The sequence below is a fragment of the Rhinoraja longicauda genome, chromosome 1 (genome assembly GCF_053455715.1).
Source record: "Rhinoraja longicauda isolate Sanriku21f chromosome 1, sRhiLon1.1, whole genome shotgun sequence".
Classification (NCBI taxonomy): domain Eukaryota; kingdom Metazoa; phylum Chordata; class Chondrichthyes; order Rajiformes; family Arhynchobatidae; genus Rhinoraja; species Rhinoraja longicauda.
The window spans coordinates 143,339,326-143,363,667 of NC_135953.1; the positions used below are offsets into that span (position 1 = coordinate 143,339,326).

The window sequence follows — 24,342 nt, forward strand, 5'->3', positions numbered from 1 at the left end:
CGGGTCCGTGTCGACCAGTGATCCCCGCACCTTAACACTATCCTACCTACACACACTAGGGACAATTTTTACATTTACCAAGCTAATTAACCTACATACCTGTACATCTTTGGTGTGTGGGAGGAAACCCACGCAGATCACTGGGAGAACGTACAAACTCCGCACAGACGTAGTCGGGATGGAACCCGGGTCTCCGGCGCTGCATTCGCTGTAAGGCAGCAACTCTACCGCTGCGCCATCGTGGCCACCCCAAATCAGACTGTGTACGAGTACAATTGAGCCCCACACAAGCATAACAGATACAACAGAGAGCAAAATACCACAGTACACAATGTTGTGTCATGGCACTGTAGCGTTACAGTTGCGTAGTGCGTGTATCTGGGCGCACAATGAGGGAGGGTGGGAGAGTGGCAGAACACCCTCACAGTTCCTGCGGAGGCAACGGACATTTCCTCAGCCTGGTGCAGTGGAGGAGGGCGATCAAGCCTGGCAAATGATTGGTGGATACAGGTGAGAATATTGAACTTTATTCATATTTATTGAATGCTGTGTTTACAAACCTGTTGTGCTGCTGCTGCTGCAAGAGATTCATTGTTCCATTTTGATACATATGACAAATAAAACACTTGACTATACAACTATACACAAGTAATGCAAGAGTGGTAGAGTACACACTTGAAGACTCAACATGCAAACATAGAACAATATAGCACAGGAACAGGCTATGCGGAACAGATGCATTATGTCAAATGGCCCCATTCTTATGTCTTATGAACTTTGGCCCATAATGCCTGTGCTGAACATGCTGCCAAATGAACCTCCTCTGCCTGCACATAATTCATATCCCTCTATTCCCTGCATATCCATGTATATATCCTAATGTCTAAAAATACCATTATCGTATCTGCCTCCACCACCACCTCTGGCAGCACGTTCCAGGCACCCACCACCCTCTGTGTAAAAACTTGCCCCATACCACCGATGGATTAATGAAGTTCATCTGTGCAACTGGATCACCTTTCGTAAAATTGTTTCGTAAAATGTGCAACCTTTCGTAAAATTGGAGATAATTTTACAGATGTTTCTGAGTTTAGTATCCTTTCCACACACAGAATTACATTCAGAAGAAGGCTAATGTAGACCACAGTGCAATGTTTTTAACAACCAACCAAGCAACTCATTTACTCAACAGTTTATAAGTCGGCACAGCCTGATACAATGAGCATGGAGTCACGCAGACTGTCCGAGCAGGATGTCCTGTTCTGATCTTGTCTAGAAAGCAACCATGACAAGTGGCATGGTGGTCAGATCAGCATTCAGCACAAGTCCCACACTCAGTACAACACGTTGTGGACAAGAAACATTCCCTCTGGCTTCCGTCTGAAAACTAACATCACACAAAAACAACTGGAATAAGACGTTAGAAGTAAACAATTTGCTGTTCATCTGCTCAGTAACTATTCATTTGTACACCTCAAGCTTGCTTTTAACAAAGGCATTGACCGTTAAAATGGATTGCAGCAGCCTAAGAAAACAATGAGTGTAACCACACAGATAGATATCCACAGTGCATGAAAGGGGCAGTTTATTTAATGGTTACACAAAGCGTTGGTATTTCATGAAAGAACTGTTCCGTTTCAACATTTTCAACGTTTTAACTTTTGGAATGTCAAGAGTGTGATTGGTTGCAAGGTAACTAAACAGGTAGGTGAACATATTACTGCATCTTCTTACCAAAATGCAATATAATAAATTCCACAGATACCTCCCAGCAGCAACATAAGTGTCCTTCACAGGACAATGGTAATACAAAGACAGCAGAGTTACAGTGTAGAAACCAGGCTGTTACTATGAGTATTCACTTTGGTTAATGCTCGACATTAGGCAAAAACACGTTTCTCCTGATGCAAGTATCTTTTGGTAATAAGGTATTAGAGACAGTTTTGGGTCTGTAGATTTCACCCACGGTTTAAGCTTGACACTCTGTTTAATACTCTAAATGTCCTGTTCTGATCTTGTCTAGAAAGCGATCAAATCATACCAAGGCACCAACAGTGATAGTAACTCCAGGCCAACATTTATATTGAACTATTCTGATCTCGGTAAGGCAGCCCACATGGTTCATCTGTGCAGGGAAACGGCCAAATTCACAGCAAATCAGACATTATGAAATATTGTTGTGGATTAAAATACTGCTTTGATACACTAAAATGCCTCGAAGGGCCTAATGGCCTAAGCTGGCTCGAAGGGCCAAATGGCCTCCTCCTGCACCTATTTTCTAAGACAACCTTTCAGCTTTGGTCAGTGAAACAATCAATTGTTTATTATCCCTCTGTAGGAAAATAGGGTGTAAATATGGCAACTCCAGATGAGTGAAAATGGATCTGTCCCTTGTTGAATAAAGTGGTCACAAGAAGTGTGTGGAATGTATCATCACCAATAGCAAAACACACAGTGCTGGAGGAACTCAGCGGGTCAGGCAGCGTCTGTGGAGGGAATATACAGGTGGCGTTTCCCGTCAGGACACTTCTTCAGATTTCCTGACCTGAAACGTTATCTGTCCAGTTGCTGCCTGACCCACTGAGTTCCTCCACACTTTGGGTTTTGCCTAGCTTTTCAGCATCTCCAGTCCACTCTATATTCTTGTAGTTGCAATTATTGTTTAAAAAAAACGTACCACATAAATATAATTCCCAAGATACTGAAAATATTAAGTTATCCACAAAACTTTAAACACCATAACAAAATAGAATTGCTTCTGTCAAATCAATAAACGTACAAATATGCGAAACCCATCATCATTAGCAAAATAGAACTCTGGAAACTCAAAATGTAAACATTTTGGGACGGAGAAAGTTTCCCATTTTTCAATGGGTGCAGATTCCGTTCAGTCAGAGCATGTGAACACAAGGAGAAAAGTGCTGGATTTGCATGCGAACCTTAGCTGCCTGGAATATTGTGCTCATGGCATCTGTGAAGGATTGAAAAGCACATTAAATGAGGTGTTGCCCAACCCTAAATCAGATCAGCACCGAGCAACAGTCACCAAAGCAATTCCAATACAAACAACCATAACGTTGGAATCTGGGATTAAAAACAGGCAATGCTGAAAACAATCAGCAGTTTAAACAGCATCCGTGGGCCAGAAAGAGCAGTAACACCTTAGAACACTGTTTTCATTTCAGCACAGGACTTCATTTTGATGTAATTAATTACGTTGGAGTGTTGGCAAATTAAGAGAAAGTTGAACTTCGAACATGAAATTTAAAATAATAATGCGGCTTCAATCCTGTTAGATGATATTGGGTGTGAGATTCAACTCCATTCATGAGAATTTGACAAATGTATTCTTATCCACATTTCTCGGACTGATGCTGAGCTGAGTGAGGGAGGAATGTTGTGATCGATCACTGAAGGCAGAGCAGCCAGAACAGTGACAATGACTGTTAATTGTGGCCACACTGTGCAGGGGCAGCAGGGATTGACGTTGACATCTCCTCACTGCTGGACACGTACTGGAGCAGCTAAACTAAGGAGCATGTGCCTCCAGCACTGGCGTTTTACATGAAAACAAGATACAAGATATAGCGTTTGAAAATGCCATTTTTGGCCGCTTTTATACTTTGTTATCTGTAGGATAAACATTGGCATTTATTGCCAAAACCAGGCAATGTACTAATAGCAGGAACACAAGGAACTGCAGATGCTGGTTTAGAACAAAAAGACCAAGTGCTGGAGTAACTCAGCAGGTCAGGCATCACACCTGCAGAACATGGTCAGGTGGGGATCCTACTGACCCGAAACATCACCTATTTGTGCTCTCCAAAGAGCACAACAGTGCTAACAATTGTACTAACAGTGATGGGTAAAGTTCAAAGAGAGATTGTCATAGAATAAAGGATTGGCAAGTGAAGTTTGCAACACCACAAACTGCTGGAGCAGGTGAATCAGGCAGCGTCTGAGGAGACAATTGGACGGTTGAAGTTCCTCCAGCACTCTGTTTTGCTCACGATTCCAGCACCTGCAGTCTCTGGTGTTCCTACAGTTTGCAACTATCATCAGGACGTTATTTGCAGAATGAGATGGTGAGAGACACGTGGCCACCAAAGCCGGCAGAGGGAACAAAGAGGGGAATATTGCCTGTAAGGAATTAGTCAAACAGACAGAGTGATGATCTTCAGTCACAGCTGCTGCAGCTTTGCAAGGTTCAGCAGGGATTAATCACAGTGCGTGATCTAAGGTAACCCCAGAATGAAAATTTGCAAGATTATGGTTTGCAAAATTGGCACATGAAGAAAACTCAGGTGAGACAAAGCGTTTGCAAAGCGTTTGCACTGATTTGGCACTATATATTTCAAAAGGGCACATTAATTTCCATCAAAGGTGGACACAAAATGCTGCAGTAACTCAGTGGGTCAGGCAGCATCTCTGGAGAGAAGGAATGGGTGACGTTGCGTTTTTTTTAACCCGAAACGTTACCCATTCTTACCAGAGATGCTGCATGACCTGCTGAGTTACTCCAGCATTTTGTGCCTATCATCAATTTTAACCAGCATCTGCAGTTTTTGTCCTATTAATTTCCATCAAATGTAAAAGTCTGTACAGGTAGTGTTGCTACACATGTTAGCGATCATTTGCTATTTTACCAGTTGCTGCATTAAAAGGTTATGAATAGTGTGTTTGCAATCAAGGGTTGCATGAATTCCAATGGCATTAATGTATCGGCAGAAAGACTAATCAATAACGAGTGTGCATCCAAACATTAACGATATATCCCTGAAGATCACCCACAAACATAAATATTTCTGTGTAAAACTATTTTCTCTCTGCAAACATGTCTTTTTGAAAGTACACTAAAGATCAGCATCAAGGTGGACAGTACATGTTTAATTAATTGGCTTTACCATCTCAACGCTAATTAAGTAATCTGAGGTAAACCAATACTTGAAATTTCGAATGTCCTTTTTCTAAATTAAGAATATAAGAACTTGCAGTCTCTTAAAAGGAATGTGTGTGGGTTTGGAATAAAACAATTCAGAAATACTTTGAGATTTGTTTTCAAAATAAGGGCCAAGTAGCCACATGGACTGAGCACGTCTTCCCAGCCCACACACTGCGGAGGTTATCGGAGTGAAGGGCTGCTCGTTTTATGATCCACAGAGCAGGTCCCGGAGGGGCAAAGATTGAGGCCTTTCCTCGTGTAGGTTTACTGGTGATTAATTGGTAACTCTTCCACCTTGTTGAACAAGAAACAGGAACCATGTTGTTGCTAATTCAGTGTCTGTTACGGGAATGCCAGGCAAAGCTCCCATTACATTTTGAGCGGAAACAAATACATCTCAGAATTATTACAAACTGGATATTATTCAGCACGTAACCTTGACATTTACGTCACCAGATCTTCACATGAACTGGAAAAGGTTGTTGAATTTTCAGCTGCTCACTTCTGAGGCAGGAGAGATCTCACTTCTTGAATCCTTGAAACTCCCAGGTTGTTTTTTCTGCTTCTGTTTGCATTTTTTCAACATTTGAACCTGAAAGAAAACAAGAAATCACAACAGATGCAAAACAGTGTTTTCCTTCAGAATGAAATGTGAATGTTGCTTTGCATGGATCAGCACAGCACAGGAACAGGCCATTCGGCCCACAATGTCTGTGCCTAACATGATGCCTTGATCAACTCTTGTCTGCCTCACATATCCCTCCTATCCATGTGCCTATCCAAAAGTCTTATTGAGGCAGTGCAGCGTGGGTTCACGAGGATAATCCCCGGGATGGCGGGACTGTCATATGAGGAAAGATTGGAAAGACTGGGCTTGTATTCACTGGAGTTTAGAAGGATGTGAGGGAATCTTAAGAAACATATAAAATTATGAAAGGACTGGACAAGCTAGATGCAGGAAAAATGTTCCCAATGTTGGGGGAGTCCAGAACCAGGGGCCACAGTCTAAGAATAAAGGGGAGGCCATTTAAAACTGAGGTGAGAAAAAAACCTTTTCACCCAGAGAGTTGTGAATTTGTGAAATTCTCTGCCACAGAGGGCAGTGGAGGCCAATTCACTGGATGAATTTAAAAGAGAGTTAGATAGAGCTCTAGGGGCTAGTGGAATCAAAGGATATGGGGAGAAGGCAGGCACGGGTTACTGATTGTGGATGATCAGCCATGATCACAATGAATGGCGGTGCTGGCTCGAAGGGCCAAATGGCCTCCTCCTGCATTTTCTATGTTTCTATGTAAACACCACTATCGCATCTGCCTCAATTCCCTGGCTCATGAGTGGGAAAATGGGACTAGCTTGAATGGGGAATCTCAATCGGCAAGGATGAGTTGGGCCGAAGGGCCGGTTTTCTTGCTCTATGATCTGTGATTGGTGTCTGAGGTCCCCACCCTTCTCTGCTCTCAATACATCACCTCACAGAGAGAGAGTGGGACCTCTCAGGAATCAGAAACCTCTGTGTGGAGCCACAGGAGATGGGCAAGGTCCTCAATGAGTATTTCTCCCTGTATTTAACGAGAAGAAAGACAGTAGGACGGAGGAACTTGGGGCAGTCACTGGAAGTGTCTTGAGAGCAGTCAGTGTTACGGTCGAAGAGGTGCTGAAGGCACTGTCGTGTATGAAGGTAGACAAATCTCCAGGGCCTGATCAGATATATCCGAGGACATTGTGGGAAACTAGAGAGGAAATTGCGGGGGCCCTGGTTGAAATTTACGAGTCGTCCTTAAATACAGGAGAGGTGCCGGAAGACTGGAGGGTGGCAAATGTTGTGCCTCTTTTCAAGAAAGGCTACAAGGAAAATGCTGGGAACTATAGGCCGGTGAGCTTAACATCTGTCGTTGGTAAGTTACTGGAGAGTATTCTGAGGGATAGGTTATACAGGCATTTGGATAGACAAGGGCTAATCAGTGATAACATGGTTTTGTACGTGGGAGGTTGTATCTCAAAATTCTGAACGTTTTTGGAAGACGTGACCAAAAAGGTCGATGAGGGCAGAGCTGGTCTAGATATAGACCAGCAAAGCATTCGACAAGGTTCCGCATGGTAGGCTGCTCTGGAAGGTTAGATCGCATGGGATTTACAGTATATATTAATGATTTGGACGAGGGAATTGAATGCAACATCTCTAAGTTTGCGGATGACACGAAGCTGGGTGGCAGTGTTAGCTGCGAGGAGGATGCTAGGATGCAGTTGTACAGGGCCTTGGTGAGACCGCACCTGGAGTATTGTGTGCAGTTTTGGTCTCCTAACCTAAGGAAAGACGTTCTTGCCTTAGAGGGAGTACAGAGAAGGTTCACCAGATTGATCCCTGGGATGGCGGGACTTTCATATGAGGAAAGACTGGATAGACTGGGCTTGTACTCGCTGGAATTTAGAAGACTGAGGCGGGATCTTATAGAAATATATAAAATTCTTAAGGGGTTGGAGAGGCTAGATGCGGGAAGATTGTTCCCGATGTTGGGGGAGTCCAGAACCAGGGGTCACAGCTTAAGGATAAGGGGGAAGTCTTTTAGGACCGATATGAGAAAACATTTCTTCACACAGAGAGTGGTGAGTCTGTGGAATTCTCTGCCACAGAAGGTAGTTGAGGCCGGTTCATTGGCTATATTTAAGAGGGAGTTAGATGTGGCCCTTTTTGCTAAAGGGATCAGGGGGTATGGAGAGAAGGCAGGTACAGGCTACTGAGCTGGATGATCAGCCATGATCATATTGAATCTCGAGGCTCGAAGGGCCGAATGGCCTACTCCTGCACCTATTTTCTATGTTTCTATGTTTTTATCCAAGGAGAGATAGCTGAATGGATAGCAAATTGGCTCCATGGAAGGAAACAGAGGGTGATGGTGGAAGGTTGCTTCTCGGACTGGAGGCCTGTGACTAGTGGTGTGCCTCAGGGTTTAGTGCTGGGCCCATTGCTGTTTGTCAACAATATCAATGATTTGGATGAAAACGTACGGCAAGATTAGCTAGTGTGCTGATGATACAAAAGTGGTTGGTATTGTAGATAGTGAAGATGGTTCTCAAAAAGTGCAGCAGGATCTGGATCGTTTGGCCAGGTGGGTTGATGGAATTTAATACGTGTAGCATTTTAGGAAACACATGGGCAAGATCTTAATCAGACAGAATATTGTGCATAGAAATTATAAGCTCACGTTATAGTTTAACAAAACATTAGTGAGGTCACGTTTTAAAGTATTGTGTTCAGTTTTGGGCACCATGTTGTAGGAAAGATGTCAAGTTGGAAAGGGTACAGAGAAGACTTACGAGGATGTTGCCAGGACTCGAGGGTCTGAGCTACAGGGAGAGGTTGAGCAGATTGCGACTTGGAGCGCAGGAGGATGAGGGGGATCTTATAGAGGTGGACAAAATCACGAGAGGTATAGATCAGGTAAATGCTTTTACAGTCTTTTGCCCAGATTAGGAGAATAGAGAGCCAGGGGACATAGGTTTAAGGTGAGGAAGCAAAGATTTAATAGGAACCTGAGGCAACCTCCCACGTACATCTTTTACACAAAGGGTGGTGGATAGAAACATAGAAAATAGGTGCAGGAGTAGGCCATTCGGCCGTTCGAGCCTGCACCGCCATTCAATATGATCATGGCTGATCATCCAGCTCAGTAACCTGTACCTGCCTTCTCTCCATACCCCCTGACCCCTTTAGCCACAAGGGCCACATCTAACTCCCTCTTAAATATAGCCAATGAACTGGCCTCAACTACCTTCTGTGGCAGAGAATTCCACAGACTCACCACTCTCTGTGTGAAGAAATGTTTTCTCATCTCGGTCCTGAAAGACTTCCCCCTTATCCTTAAGCTGTGACCCCTGGTTCTGGACTCCTCCAACATCGGGAACAATCTTCCCGCATCTAGCCTCTCCAACCCCAAGAATTTTATATGTTTCTATAAGATCCCCCCTCAGTCTTCTAAATTCCAGCGAGGACAAGCCTAGTCTATCCAGTCTTTCTTCATATGAAAGTCCCGCCATCCCAGGATCAATCTAGTGAACCTTCTCTGTACTCCCTCTAAGGCAAGAACGTCTTTCCTCAGATTAGGAGCCCAAAACTGCACATTATATTGCATCTGCCATGCATTTGCCCACTCGCCTAATCTATCCAAGTCACTCTGCAGCCTCCTAGCATCCTCCTCGCAGCTAACACTGCCACCCAGCTTCGTGTCATCCGCAAACTTAGAGATGTTGCATTCAATTCCCTCGTCCAAATCATTAATATACACTGTAAATGACTGGGGTCCCAGCACTGAGCCTTGCGGTACCCCACTAGTCGCTGCCTGCCATTCCGAAAAGGACCCGTTTATTCCTACTCTTTGCTTCCTGTCCGCCAACCAATTTTCTATCCACCTCAACACTGAACCCTCAATACCGTGTGCTTTAAGTTTGTACACCAATCTCCTATGTGGGACCTTGTCGAAGGCCTTCTGAAAGTCCAGATATAACACATCGACTGGTTCTCCCTTATCCACTCTACTAGTTACATCCTCGAAAAATTCTATAAGATTCGTCAGACATGATTTGCCTTTTGTAAATCCATGCTGACTTTGTCCGATGATTTCACCACTTTCCAAATGTGATGCTATCACATCTTTAATAACTGACTCTAGCATTTTCCCCACTACCGATGTTAGGCTAACTGGTCTATAATTCCCCGTTTTCTCTCTCCCTCCCTTTTTAAAAAGTGGGGTTACATTAGCTACCCTCCAGTCCTCAGGAACTACTCCAGAATCTAAGGAGTTTTGAAAAATTATCGCTAATGCATCCACTATTTCTGAGGCTACTTCCTTAAGCACTCTGGGATGCAGCCTATCTGGCCCTGGGGATTTATCTGCCTTTAATCCATTTAATTTACCTAACACCACTTCCCGACTAACCTGGATTTCCCTCAGTTCCTCCATCTCATTAGACCCCCGGTCCCCCGCTATTTCCGGCAGACGGTTTATGTCTTCCTTAGTGAAGACAGAACCAAAGTATTTGTTCAATTGGTCTGCCATCTCCTTGTTCCCTATGGTCAATTCACCTGTTTCCGACTGCAAGGGACCTACATTTGTCTTAACTAATCTTTTTCTCTTCACATATCTATAAAAGCTTTTGCAGTCAGTTTTTATGTTCCTTGCCAGTTTTCCCTCATAATCTATTTTCCCTTTCCTAATTAAACCCTTTGTCCTCCTCTGCTGGACTCTGAATTTCTCCCAGTCCTCTGGTATGCTACTTTTTCTGGCTAATCTGTATGCTTCATCTTTTGTTTTAATACTATCCTTGATTTCCCTTGTTAGCCACGGATGCACTACCTTTCCTGGTTTGTTCTTTTGCCAAACACTTGTTGTAGTTCATCCATGCGACCTTTAAATGCCTTCCATTGCATGTCCACCGTCAACGCTTTCAGCATCAATTGCCAGTCTATCTTAGACAATTCACGCCTCATACCCTCAAAGTTACCTTTCTTTAAGTTCAGAACACTTGTTTCTGTATTGACTTTGTCACTCTCCATCCTAATGAAGAACTCCACCATATTATGATCACTCTTGCCCAAGGGGCCTCGCACAACAAGACTGCTAACTAACCCTTCCTCATTACTCAATACCCAGTCTAGAATGGCCTGCTCTCTCGTTGGTTCCTCGACATGTTGGTTTAGAAAACCATCTCGCAAACATTCCATTAAATCCTCTTCCTCAGCACCCCTGCCAGTTTGGTTCACCCAATCTATATGTAGATTGAAGTCACCCATTATAACTGCTGCGCCTTTGGTGCATGCATTTCTAATTTCCTGCTTGATGCCATCCCCAACCTCACTACTGCTGTTAGGTGGCCTGTACACAACTCCCACTAGCGTTTTCTGCCCCTTAGTGTTTCGCAGCTCTACCCATATCGATTCCACATTCTCCGAGCTAATGTCCTTCCTTTGTATGGAGCGAGCTGCCGGAGGGAGTTGAGGTAGGGACTATTGCAACATTTAAGAAACGTTTAGACAGGTACATGGATAGGATAGGTTCAGAGGGATAAATGCAGACGTGGGATTTGTGTAGTTGGGACATGTTGGCCGGTGTGGGCAAGTTGGGCTGAAGGGCCTGTTTCCACACTGTATCACTCTCATTCCTGTTGCCATTGCTGTTCTCAACTTGCCATTGAATGCATCTCATACTGCAGTTTGAGCCACCTTTCCTCAGTCTCCACACCACCACTAATTTTGGTGGCAACTACAGGTTTATCACACCTCCTAACTTTAGAAACATAGAAAACATGGACTACAGGTGGCTGTGCCTATTGCAAACAGGTACACCCTCTTGGGAGCTGTCGGGGCAGAAGACGCTTCCAGTCCGAGCGGCGGACATGTTGGTGGCTCTAATCCAGGCAAGGAGACTCGACCGGGGAGACTGAAGTCAGGAAGAGCCATAATAGTGGGAGACTCCATTGTCCGAGGTACGGACAGTAGATTCTGTGGCGGAAGGCGGGACTTGAGGATGGTCTGTTGCCTCTCTGGTGCCATGGTTCAAGACATCACGGACCGGCTTCAGAACATCCTAGCGAGGGAAGGAGATCAACCGGAAGTAGTTGTGCACGTGGGCACGAACAACGTCAGGAGGAAGAGGAAGGAGATATTGCAACGTGAGTTTAGAGAGTTAGGAAGAAGACTGAGAAGTAGGACGTCGAGGGTAGTTATCTCTGGACTGCTACCTGTACCTCGTGCTGGTGAGGGCAGGAACAGAGAGATCGGGGATATGAATGTATGGCTGAGGGGCTGGTGCAGGGAGCAGGGATTTAGATTTCTAGACCACTGGGATCTCTTCTGGGGTAGAGGTGACCTGTACAAAAGGGACGGGTTACACCTTAACAGCAGGGGGACCAACATTCAGGCAGTCACGTTTGCTAGTGCTACACTAAATTAAGTAGTGTGGGGGGGGAGGGGTTGACAAATTGGCAATATGAAGTTAAAGGGGAAGCGAATACAGGAGAAATTGCTAAGGACTCTCGAATAAATGGGAAGGAAAGATCTAGATGGGATAAGAGAGTAAGGTCAGGGCCAATGGTGTGAGAGGGGAGGTGAATACCGAAGTTAAAGTGTTGTATTTAAATGCACAAAGTATAAAAAATAAAGTGGATGAGCTTGAGGCTCAGTTAGACATTGGCAAGTATGATGTTGTGGGAATCACAGAGACATGGCTACAAGAGGACCAAGGCTGGGAACTGAATATTCAGGGGTACACAACGTATAGAAAAGACAGACAGGTGGGCAGAGGGGGTGGGGTCGCTCTGTTGGTAAGGAATGATATTCACTCCCTTGCAAGGGGTGACATAGAATCAGGAGATGTAGAATCAGTATGGATAGAAATGAGGAATTGTAAGGGTAAAAAGACCTTAATGGGAGTTATCTACAGGCCCCCAAACAGTAGCCTCGACATAAGGTGCAAGTTGAATCAAGAGCTAAAATTGGCATGTCACAAATGTAATGCTACGGTGGTTATGGGAGATTTCAACATGCAGGTAGACTAGGAAAATCAGGTTGGTAATGGACACCACTAAAGGGAGTTTGTGGAATGCCTCCGAGATGGATTCTTAGAACAGCTTGTACTGGAGCCTACCAGGGAGAAGGCAATTCTGGATTTAGTGTTGCGTAATGAACCTGATCTGATAAGGCAACTCAAGGTAAAAGAGCCATTAGGAGGTAGTGATCATAATATGATAAGTTTTAATCTCCAAATTGAGAGGGAGAAGGGAAAATCAGTATTACAGTATAGCAAAGGGGATTACAGAGGCATGAGGCTGGCCAGAATTGACTGGAAGGAGGCCCTAGCAGGGAAGATGGTGGAACAGCAATGGCAGGTATTCCTGGGAATAATGCAGAAGTTGCAGGATCAATTCATCCCAAAGAGGAGGAAAGATTCTAAGGGGAGTAAGAGGCACCCATGGCTGACAAGGGAAGTCAAGGACAACATAAAAATAAAAGAGAAGTAGTATAACATAGCAAAGAAGAGCGGGAAGCCAGAGGATTGGGACTCTTTTAAAGAGCAACAGAAGATAACTAAAAAGGCAATACAGGGAGAAAACATGAGGTTCGCTAGCCAATAATATAAAGGAGGATAGTAAAAGCTTTTTTAGGTATGTGAAGAGGAAAAAAATAGTTAAGGCAAATGTGGGTCCCTTGAAGACAGAAGCAGGGGAATTTATTATGGGGAACAAGGAAATGGCAGACGAGTTGAAAGGAGGGAGAGAGAAAACAGGAAATTATAGACCAGTTAGTCTGACATCAGTGGTGGGGAAGATGCTGGAGTCAATTATAAAAGACGAAATTGCGGAGCATTTGGATAGCAGTAACAGGATCGTTCCGAGTCAGCATGGATTTACGAAGGGGAAATCATGCTTGACTAATCATCTGGAATATTTTGAGGATGTAACTAGGAAAATTGACAGGCGATGCAGTGTACCTTGACTTACAGAAAGCCTTCAACAAGGTCCCACATGGGAGATTAGTGGGCAAAATTAGAGCACATGGTATTGGGGTGGGGTACTGACATGGATAGAAAATTGGTTGACAGACAGAAAGCAGAGAGTGGGGATAAATGGGTCCCTTTCAGAATGGCAGGCAGTGACTAGTGGGGTACCACAAGGCACGGTGCTGGGACCGCAGCTATTTACAATATACATTAATGATTTGGATGAAGGGATTAAAAGTACCATTAGCAAATTTGCAGATGATACAAAGCTGGGTGGTAGTGTGAACTGTGAGGAAGATGCTATGAGGTTGCAGGGTGACTTGGACAGGTTTTGTGGGTGGGCGGATGCATGGCAGATGCAGTTTAATAAGTGTGAGGTTATCCACTTTGGTGGTAAGAATACGAAGGCAGATTATTATCTGAATGATGTCAAGTTAGGAAAAGGGGACGTACAACGAGATCTGGGTGTCCTAGTGCATCAGTCACTGAAAGGAAGCATGCAGGTACAGCAGGCAATGAAGAAAGCCAATGGAATGTTGGCCTTCATAACAAGAGGAGTTGAGTGTAGGAGCAAAGAGGTCCTTCTGCATTGTACAGGGCCCTGGTGAGACTGCACCTGGAGTACTGTGTGCATAGAAACATAGAAAATAGGTGCAGGAGGAGGCCATTCGGCCCTTCGAGCCAGCACCGCCATTCATTGTGATCATGGCTGATCGTCCCCAATCAATACCCCGTGCATGTCTTCCCCCATATCCCTTGATTCCACTAGCCCCTAGAGTTCTATCTAACTCTCTCTTAAATCCATCCAGTGATTTGGCCTCCTCTGTGGCAGAGAATTCCACAAAATTCACAACTCTCTGGGTGAAAATGTTTTTTCTCACCTCAGTTTTAAATGGCCTCCCCTTTATTCTTAGACTGTGGCCCCTGGTTCTGGACTCGCCCAACATTGGGAACATTTTTCCTGCATCTACCTTATCCAGTCCTTTTATAATTTTATATGATGAAGGAGAATTCCTTCCCAAATTTGAGGAAGGATATTCTTGCTATTGAGGGCGTGCAGTGTAGGTTTACTAGGTTAATTCCCGGAATGGCGGTACTATCATATGTTGAAAGACTGGAGCGACTAGGCACTGGAATTTAAAAGGATGAGAGGGGATCTTATTGAAACATATAAGATTATTAAGGGGTTGGACACGTTAGAGGCAGGAAACATGTTCCCAAGGTTGGGGGAGTCCAGAACCAGGGGCCACAGTTTAATAAGGGGTAGGCCATTTAGAACGGAGATGAGGAAAAACTTTTTCAGTCAGAGAGTTGTAGATTTCTGGAATTCTCTGCCTCAGAAGGCAGTGGTGGCCAATTCTCCGAATGCATTCAAGAGAGAGCTAGATAGAGCTCTTAAGGATAGCGGAGTCAGGGGGTATGAGGAGAAGGCAGGAACGGGCTACTGATTGAGAATGATCAGCCATGATCACATTGAATGGTGGTGCTGGCTCGAAGGGCCGAATGGCCTATTCCTGCACCTATTGTCTATTGTCTAAAATAGGTGCAGGAGGAGGCCATTTGGCCCTTCGAGCCAGCACCGCCATTCATTGTGATCATGGCTGATTATCCACAATCAGTAACCTGTGCCTGTCTTCTCCCTATATCCCTTGATTCCGCTAGCCCCTAGAGCTCGATCTAACTCTCTTTTAAATTCATCCAGTGAATTGGCCTCCACTGCCCTCTGTGGCAGCGAATTCCACAAAATCACAATTCTCTGGGTGAAAAAGTTTTTTCTCACCTCAGTTTTAAATGGCCTCCACTTTATTCTTAGACTGTGGCCCCTGGTTCTGGACTCCCCCAACATTGGGAACATTTTTCCTGCATCTAGCTTGTCCAGTCCTTTTATAATTTTATACGTCTCTATAAGATCCCCTCTCATCCTTCTAAACTCTAGTGAATACAAGCCCAGTCTTTCCAATCTTTCCTCATTGTACTTGTAGTTGTCAATTTATTCATGTGTGGTCTGAGTAATCTGAAGAAAGGTCCCAACCCATAGCGTTGCCTGTAAATTCCTCCCACCGTTGCTGCTTGACCCAGTGAGTTCCTCCAGCACTTTGTGTTTTGCTCATGATTCCAGAGCTCCCTCTGCCTCTATAGAATGATTTAGTTTGAGTGAATAGTGTGTAAACAAAAGATTTGCACTGTGTCTTGACACGACAATAGGAAACAATATCAACATTTAAGTTCACCTTTTAAGTTAAGCTGGATTTTGCCCTGACCTATTTGCAACATTCCCTGTCAGTGATATCCAACTAGAATAAAGTGCTCTTCCGGTAGATCCATGGCCCACGATAAGTGAGGAGGTGTGAACTGCAGATGCTGGTTTACACCGAAGATAGACACAAAAAGCTGGAGTAACTCAGTGGGTTAGAGAAGGAATGGTTGACGTTTCAGGTTGTGACCCTTCTTCAGACTGTTCTTGGACATAGGCAGGGAGGGATGGACCAGGAGGGATAGGATGTAGTCGAGGTGCGTGGAAGTCATTTCTGTGGGACATGGATAAGCTGCCAGAGCACTTGTGTTTGTGGAATTTGGGGAGAAGGTAAAACCGGGCCGTGCGTAGCTGGAAAACGATAAGGTTGGAGGCTGTGGAGGGCAGACAGCCAGAAGTGATGAAATCAGTAATGGTCTGTGATATTATTGTCTGGTGCTCGTCTGTGGGGTCATGGTCCAAGGATAAGTAGGAGGAGGTGTCTGAGAAGCCCGGTCGAGGTCAGCGCGCCAAACTACCACGGTCAGAGGTCAGCGCGCCACACTACCACGGTCAGAGGTCAGCTCGCCACACTACCACGGTCAGAGGTCAGCGCGCCGGCAACCAGGGTCAGAGGTCAGTGCGCCGGCTAACAGGGTCAGAGGTCAGCGCGCCGGCTACCAGGGTCAGAGGTCAGCACGCCACACTACCACGGTCAGAGGTCAGCACGCCAGACTACCAGGGTCAGAGGTCAGCGCGCCACACTACCACGGTCAGAGGTCAGCGCGCCACACTACCACGGTCAGAGGTCAGCGTGCCGGCTACCAGGGTCAGAGGTCAGCGCGCCACACTACCACGGTCAGAGGTCAGTGCGCCGGACTACCAGGGTCGGAGGTCAGCGCGGCAGACTACCACGGTCAGAGGTCAGTGCGCCGGACTACCAGGGTCAGAGGTCAGCGCGCCACACTACCACAGTCAGAGGTCAGCGTGCCGGCTACCAGGGTCAGAGGTCAGCGCGCCACACTGCCACGGTCAGAGGTCAGCGCGCCACACTACCAGGGTCAGAGCGCCACACTACCACGGTCAGAGGTCAGCGCGCCACACTACCACGGTCAGAGGTCAGCGTGCCGGGCTACCACGGTCAGAGGTCAGCGCGCCCGCTACCAAGGCACCTCCCTTGCTGGCGGGTTGGATTATAATGTCGTGGTTGCTGCAGAGTGAGCAGAGGGCTGTACGTTCGGAGGGGGTGAGGTTGGAGTGGGCGAGGGGAGTGGAAAGGTTGAAGTCAGTTGGAAATGAAGAGGGGGTGTCAGCTGGAGGTGTCTCCCTACCTTTGGGCCCGCGGCTGAGATGATGATGATCCCTGGCGACTGGATCCAGGGCTCCCCGTCCACCTGCAGAGGGATGGCCTTGAGCAGAGTCACGCGGAAGTAGGTGCCCTGCGCAATGCGGATGCCTGACCTCAGGCCGCTCTGCACCTGCCCCTGAACACAGCAAAGGCACACCGTTAACACACCCAGCATCCTCACCCACGCCCAACAAAGCACTCACATTACACAGCTTCTGTTGCAGCTTAACATCAAGCTCTCTCTTCATCTGCTTGACTGGAGCTGAACTTTTAAGGTGAGGGGGGAGGAATTTAAGGTGGGGGGGGGGTACCAAAATTGAATAGCAACATGAGGGGTAACATTTGTACAGAGAGAGAGGTGAGTGAATGGAACGAACTGCCAGCGGAGCTCCAGTGCCCTCCATAATGTTTGGGACAAAGACCCAGCATTTATTTATGTGCCTCTGTACTCCACAATTTGAGATTTGCAATAGAAAAAATCACATGTTGTTAAAAGTGCACATTGTCAGATTTTAATAAAGGCCATTTTTATACATTTTGGTTTCACCATGTAGAAATTACAGCAGTGTTTATACATAGTCCCCCCCATTTCAGGGCACCATAATGTTTGGGACACAGCAATGTCATGTAAATGAAAGTAGTCATGTTTAGTATTTTGTTGCATATCCTTTGCATGCAATGATCGCTTGAAGTCTGCGATTCGCGGACATCACCAGTTCTCTGGTGATGCTCTGCTGATGGTATTGCAGCCACCTTTAGCTTATGCTTGATTTGGGGGCTAGTCCCCTTCAGTTTTCTCTTCAGCATATAAAAGGCATGCTCAATTGGGTTCAAGATGTGACATTTTTTAGCTTTGAAAAACTCCTTTATTGCTTTAGCAGTATGTTTGGGATCATTGTCTTGCTGTAGACTGAACCGCCGGCCAATGTGTTTTGAGGCATTTGTTTGAACATGAGCAGATAGGATGTGTCCATACACTTCAGAATTCATTATGCCACTACCATCAGCAGTTGTATCATCAATGAAGATAAGTGAGCCAGTACCTTCAGCAGCCATACATGCCCAGGCCATAACACCCCCACCACCGTGTTTCACAGATGAGGTGGTATGCTTTGGATCTTGGGCAGTTCCTTCTCTCCTCCATACTTTGCTCTTGCCATCACTCTGATATAAGTTAGTCTTCGTCTCATCTGTCCACAAGACCTTTTTCCAGAACTGTGATTGCTCTTTTAAGTAGTTCTTGGCAAACTGTAACCTGGCCATCCTATTTTTGCAGCTAATCAGTGGTTTGCATCTTGCAGTGTAGCCTCTGTATTTCTGTTCATGAAGTCTTCTACGGACAGTGGTCATTGACAAATCCACACCTGACTCCTGAAGAGTGTTTCTGATCTGTCGAACAGGTGTTTGGGGATTTTTCTTTATTATAGAGAGAATTCTTCTGTCATCAGCTGTGGAGGTCTTCCTTGGCCTGCCAGTCCCTTTGCGATTAGTAAGCTCACCAGTGCTCTCTTTCTTCTTAATGATGTTCCAAACAATTGATTTTGGTAAGCCTCTGGTTTGGCTGATGTCTCTAACAGTTTTATTCTTGTTTCCCAGTCTCATAATGGCTTCTTTGATTTTCATTGGCACAACTTTGGTCCTCATGTTGATAAACAGCAATAAACGTTTCCAAAGGTGATGGAAAGACTGGAGGAAAGACTTGGTGCTGAGAGCTCTCCCTGCATTAAAGAGGCAATTAAAAACACCATGTGTCCCAAATATTATGGTGCCCTGAAATGGGGGGACTATGTATAAACACTGCTGTAATTGCTCTGTAATCTGTAAATTTCCGCGGTGTGGGACAAATAAAGGAATATATTATTATTATTATTATTATTAATTTCTACATGGTGAAACCAAAATGTATAAAAATGGCCTTTATTAAAATCTGACAATGTGCACATTAACCAATGTGATTTTTTATATTACAAATCTCAAATTGTGGAGTACAGAGGCAAATAAATAAATGATAGGTCTTTGTCCCATCATTATGGAGGGCACTGTAGTTGAGGCAGGTACTATCACAATGTTTAAGAGACATTTGGTCAGGTACATGGATAGGACAGGTTTAGAGGGATATGGGCCAAACACATAACTCTATGACTTTGGCATAAGAATGTTTTGTTTAGTTTAGTTTAGAGATACAGCATGGAAAAAGGCCCTTCGGCCCACTGACTCTACACCAACCAATAGTTTTTAATGCTATCCCACATTTGCATCCACTCCCTACACACTGCGGGCAATTTACGGAGTCAATTAACCCACAAACCCGCACGTCTTTGGGAGGAAACCGGAGCACATGGAGAAAACTCACGCAGGTCGCAGGGAGAACGTACAAACTCCGTACAGACAGCACCCGTGGTCAGTGTCAAAGCCGGGTCTCTGGTGCTGTGAGGCAGCAGCTCTACCGCTGCGCCACCAGGTCGAATGTGATGATTTTTGACAAAATGTTTTATAGGGAAGGACAGAATGGAGGATAAACAATGTGAGTTGTTCACAGGACTGCTCGATGTGTGCAATATTCTACTGCAGCCCCAAGACTGGATGCAGAGAGTGGCGGGAGACTCAGTCAGGGGAAGGGAGACAGGCCGGCTGCAAACTATCCACTTGAGTGTGACAGTCACCTCACTCAGATATGCACACTCCACTCACAGGCACTGATCACCTCGTGGGTTATAATACAACGCCCATGTGTCCAGAGTGGAGGCTTCTCCACAGATGCTGCCTGACCCGCTGAGTTACTCCAGCACTCTGTGTCCATGTTCTCCACAGATGCTGCCTGACCCGCTGAGTTACTCCACCACTCTGTGTCCATGTTCTCCAGATATGTTGCCTGAGCCGCTGAGTTACTCCAGCACTCTGTGTCCATGTTCTCCACAGATGCTGCCTGACCCGCTGAGTTACTCCAGCACTCTGTGTGCTCCACATTTGTGCCTTTACCATGTGAACCACGCCAGTGACTGCGACGACTTCCAGCATGCCGTCATCGATGCGGGGCCGGTCATAGTGGCCGTCACTGTCTCCGCCCCACAGATCCGCTCCTGATCCCCAGCTGTGAACACAGGCAGACAGCACAGAGGTGACCACCACTATCACACAGTCATAGGCTGCTTCATTGTAAACACCATCCAATGCATTGGGGATGTGGGGGGGAAGGGTGGGGATGGGGGAGTGGGCTGGGGATGTGGTGGGGGGGGGTGGAGACTGGGGAGTGGGTTGGGGATGTGGGGGGGAGGGGGTGGTGAGGGGCTGAACTGGGGATGTGGGGGGATGGGGAGGGGTGGTGAGGGGGCTGGGGATGTGGGGGGGAGGTGTGGTGAGGGGCTGGGCTGGGGATGTGGGGGGGATGGGTGGTGAGGGGGCTGGGGATGTGGGGGGGATGGGTGGTGAGGGGGCTGGGGATGTGGGGGGGAGGGGTGGTGAGGGGGCTGGGGATGTGGGGGGAGGGGTGGTAAGGGGCTGGGCTGGAGATGTGGGGGGGGAGGGGTGGTAAGGGGCTGGGCTGGGGATGTGGGGGGGGAGGGGTGGTAAGGGGCTGGGCTGGGGATGTGGGGGGGGAGGGGTGGTAAGGGGCTGGGCTGGGGATGTGGGGGGGGAGGGGTGGTAAGGGGCTGGGCTGGGCTGGGGATGTGGGGGGGATGGGTGGTGAGGGGGCTGGGGATGTGGGGGGGAGGGGTGGTGAGGGGGCTGGGGATGTGGGGGGGATGGGTGGTGAGGGGGCTGGGGATGTGGGGGGGAGGGGTGGTGAGGGGGCTGGGGATGTGGGGGGGATGGGTGGTGAGGGGGCTGGGGATGTGGGGGGGAGGGGTGGTGAGGGGCTGGGCTGGGGATGTGGGGGGGAGGGGGAGCGGGCTGGGGATGTGGGGGAGGGGTGGTGAGGGGCTGGGCTGGGGATGTGGGGGGGAGGGGGAGCGGGCTGGGGATGTGGGGGAGGGGTGGTGAGGGGCTGGGAGTGGGCTGGGGATGTGGGGGGGAGGGGTGGTGAGGGGCTGACCTGGGGATGTTGAGGAAGATGAGCCCCTCAATGCTGGGCAGCTGGAGTTCCCTGTCATCCACCTGCAGCGTGATGTCCTTGTGTAGACTGCGTGTGTGGCTGATCTTCTGCAGACCCACCTTCACGTACACCCCCTTGTTATGAAACCTGCCGCACAAAACAAACGCCAAATGGGAAAGAAAGAAAATATATTTACAGTCTCGGAAATAATGTTTGAAGTCAAATAGTCAGTGCCTCCCTCCCGGGGAAGTGGCGGTGGGGAAGTGACGGTGGTGAAATGACGGTGGGGAAGTGACAGTGGGGAAGTGACAGTGGGGAAGTGACAGTGACGGTGGGGAAGTGACAGTGACGGTGGGGAAATGGTGGTGGGGAAGTAACAGTGATGGTGGGTAAGTGCCGTGGGGAAGTGACGGTGGGGAAATGGTGGTGGGGAAGTGGTGGTGGGGAAGTGACAGTAACAGTGGGGAAGTGGCGGTGGGGAAGTGACGGTGGGGAAGTGACAGTAACAGTGGGGAAGTGACAGTGGGGAAGTGGCGGTGGGGAAGTGACGGTGGGGAAGTGGCGGTGGGGAAGTGGCGGTGGGGAAGTGACGGTGGGGAAGTGGCGGTGCGGAGGTGGTGGTAGGGAAGTGACGGTAGGGAAGTGATGGTGGGGAACTGGCGGTGGTGGCAGGGAAGTGGCGGTGGGGAAGTAGCGGTGGTGGTGGGGAAGTGGCGGTGCGGGTGGTGGGGAAGTGGCGGTGCGGAGATGGTGGTGCGGAGGTGGCGGTGGGGAAGTGGCGGTGGGGAAGTGGCGGTGGGGAAGTGACAGTGACGGTGGGGAAGTGGCAGTGGGGAAGTGGCAGTGGGAAAGTGGTGTTGGGAAGTGGCGGTGGGGAAGTGGCGGTGGGGAAGTGACGGTGGGGAAGTGACAGTGGGGAAGTGACAGTGGGGAAGTGGCGGTGGGGAAATGGCGGTGGGGAAGTCGCGGTGGTGGTGCGGAAGTGGCGGTGGGGAAGTGGCGGTGACAGTGGGGAAGTGGCGGTGGGGAAGTAGCGCTGGGGAAGTGGCGGTGGGGAAGTGACAGTGACGGTGGGGAAGTGGCGGTGGGGACAGTGACGGTGGTGAAGTGGCGGTGGGAATGTGGTGGTGGGAGTGGGTGGGCAGGGAGTGGGGGGTGGGGTGGGTGTGCAGGGAGTGGGTGTGCAGGGAGTGGGTGTGCAGGGAGTGGGTGTGCAGGGAGTGGGGGGTGGGGTGGGAGTGGGTGGGCAGGGTGTGGAGGGTGGGGTGGGTGTTGGTGGGCAGGGAGTGGGTGTGCAGGGAGTGGGGTGGATGTGGGGTGGGGTGGGCAGGGAGTGGGGGGGTGGGGTGGGAGTGGGTGAGCAGGGAGTGGGGGGTGGGGTGGATGTGGGGTGGGCAGGGAGTGGGGGGTGGGCAGGGAGTGGGGGGTGGGCAGGGAGTGGGGGGTGGGGTGGGAGTGGGTGAGCAGGGAGTGGGGGGTGGGGTGGATGTGGGGTGGGCAGGGAGTGGGGGGTGGGCAGGGAGTGGGGGGTGGGGTGGGAGTGGGTGAGCAGGGAGTGGGGGGTGGGGTGGGAGTGGGTGAGCAGGGAGTGGGGGGTGGGGTGGGTGTGGGGTGTGGGTGGGTGAGCAGGGAGTGGGGGGTGGGTTGGGTGTGGGTGGGCAGGGTGTGGGGGTTGGGGTGGGTGTTGGTGGGCAGGGAGTGGGTGTGCAGGGAGTGGGGGGTGGGGTGGATGTGGGGTGGGCAGGGAGTGGGGGGTGGGGTGGATGTGGGGTGTGCAGGGTGTGGGGGGTGGGGTGGGAGTGGGTGGGCAGGGAGTGGGGGGTGGGGTGGATGTGGGGTGGGCAGGGAGTGGGGTGGGAGTGGGTGGGCAGGGAGTGGGGGGTGGTGTGGGAGTGGGTGGGCAGGGAGTGGGGGGTGAGGTGGGAGTGGGTGGGCAGGGAGTGGGGGGTGGGGTGGGAGTGGGTGGGCAGGGAGTGTGGGGTGGGAGTGGGTGGGCAGGGAGTGTGGGGTGGGAGTGGGTGGGCAGGGAGTGTGGGGTGGGTGTGAGTGTGGGGTGGGAGTGGGTGGGCAGGGAGTGTGGGGTGGGAGTGGGTGGGCAGGGAGTGTGGGGTGGGAGTGGGTGGGCAGGGAGTGGGTGGGCAGGGAGTGTGGGTGGGGTGGGTGTGGGTGTGGGTGGGCAGGGAGTGGGGGGTGGGGTGGGAGTGGGTGGGCAGGGAGTGTGGGGTGGGAGTGGGTGGGCAGGGAGTGTGGGGTGGGAGTGGGTGGGCAGGGAGTGTGGGGTGGGTGTGAGTGTGGGGTGGGAGTGGGTGGGCAGGGAGTGTGGGGTGGGAGTGGGTGGGCAGGGAGTGTGGGGTGGGAGTGGGTGGGCAGGGAGTGGGTGGGCAGGGAGTGTGGGTGGGGTGGGTGTGGGTGTGGGTGGGCAGGGAGTGGGGGGTGGGGTGGGAGTGGGTGGGCAGGGAGTGTGGGGTGGGTGTGAGTGTGGGGTGGGAGTGGGTGGGCACGGAGTGTGGGGTGGGAGTGGGTGGGCAGGGAGTGTGGGGTGGGTGTGAGTGTGGGGTGGGTGTGTGTGGGGTGGGTGTGAGTGTGGGGTGGGAGTGGGTGGGCAGGGAGTGTGGGGTGGGAGTGGGTGGGCAGGGAGTGGGGGGTGGGGTGGGCACGGGAGCTGAGTAGATGTTAGCTGTGGTTTGTCGCGGCGAGGGCCGGGTAGACGGGGTAGGTGTATGTGTGGGTGTGGAGTTGGTGCAGGTTCAGGCACTACCCGGGCAGTGGGCATCTGTACACAGGGGCGCTGCCACCTGGGTGGGAGGGGATCGATATCACAGTGGGATGCCGGCTGGAGCTGGCGGTGGGTGGCCAATACACCAGTGGGACACTGACGGGGGGGGGGGGGGGGGTCAGGAGCAGTAAAGGCGAAAGGGCGGCCAGGCCAGGGGAGGGGAAGGAACCAGGGGCCACAGTCTAAGAATAAAGTGGAGGCCATTTAAAACTGAGGTGAGAAAAAACTTTTTCACCCAGAGAGTTGTGAATTTGTGGAATTCTCTGCCACAGAGGGCAGTGGAGGCAAATTCACTGGATGGATTTAAAAGAGAGTTAGATAGAGCTCTAGCGGCGAGTGGAATCAAGGGATTATGGGGAAAAGGCAGGCACGGGTTACTGATTGTGGATGATCAGCCATGATCACAATGAATGGCGGTGCTGGCTTGAAGGGCCAAATGGACTCCTCCTGCACCTATTGTCTGTGTTAATGTGAAGATGGCAATGCGTGTGTGTGTTGACAGCACTGAGTGCGGAGTG

At 49.2% G+C, this 24,342-nt stretch overlaps 1 protein-coding gene across 1 annotated transcript in view; it reads right to left on the reverse strand.

Moving 5' to 3' along the window:
* Positions 1–553: 553 nt before the first annotated feature.
* The window catches only part of dgkq (diacylglycerol kinase theta), a 122,939-nt gene continuing 99,150 nt past the window's right edge, over positions 554–24,342 (reverse strand). Inside the window, exons 20-24 of the mRNA XM_078407905.1 lie at positions 21,049–21,195; positions 19,995–20,106; positions 16,999–17,151; positions 5,445–5,534; positions 554–1,387 (exon numbers count right to left, since the gene is read on the reverse strand). Of these exons, the coding sequence (XP_078264031.1) occupies positions 1,310–1,387; positions 5,445–5,534; positions 16,999–17,151; positions 19,995–20,106; positions 21,049–21,195 (580 nt within the window). The 3' untranslated portion in view covers positions 554–1,309. The remainder of the gene's footprint in view (positions 1,388–5,444; positions 5,535–16,998; positions 17,152–19,994; positions 20,107–21,048; positions 21,196–24,342) is intronic.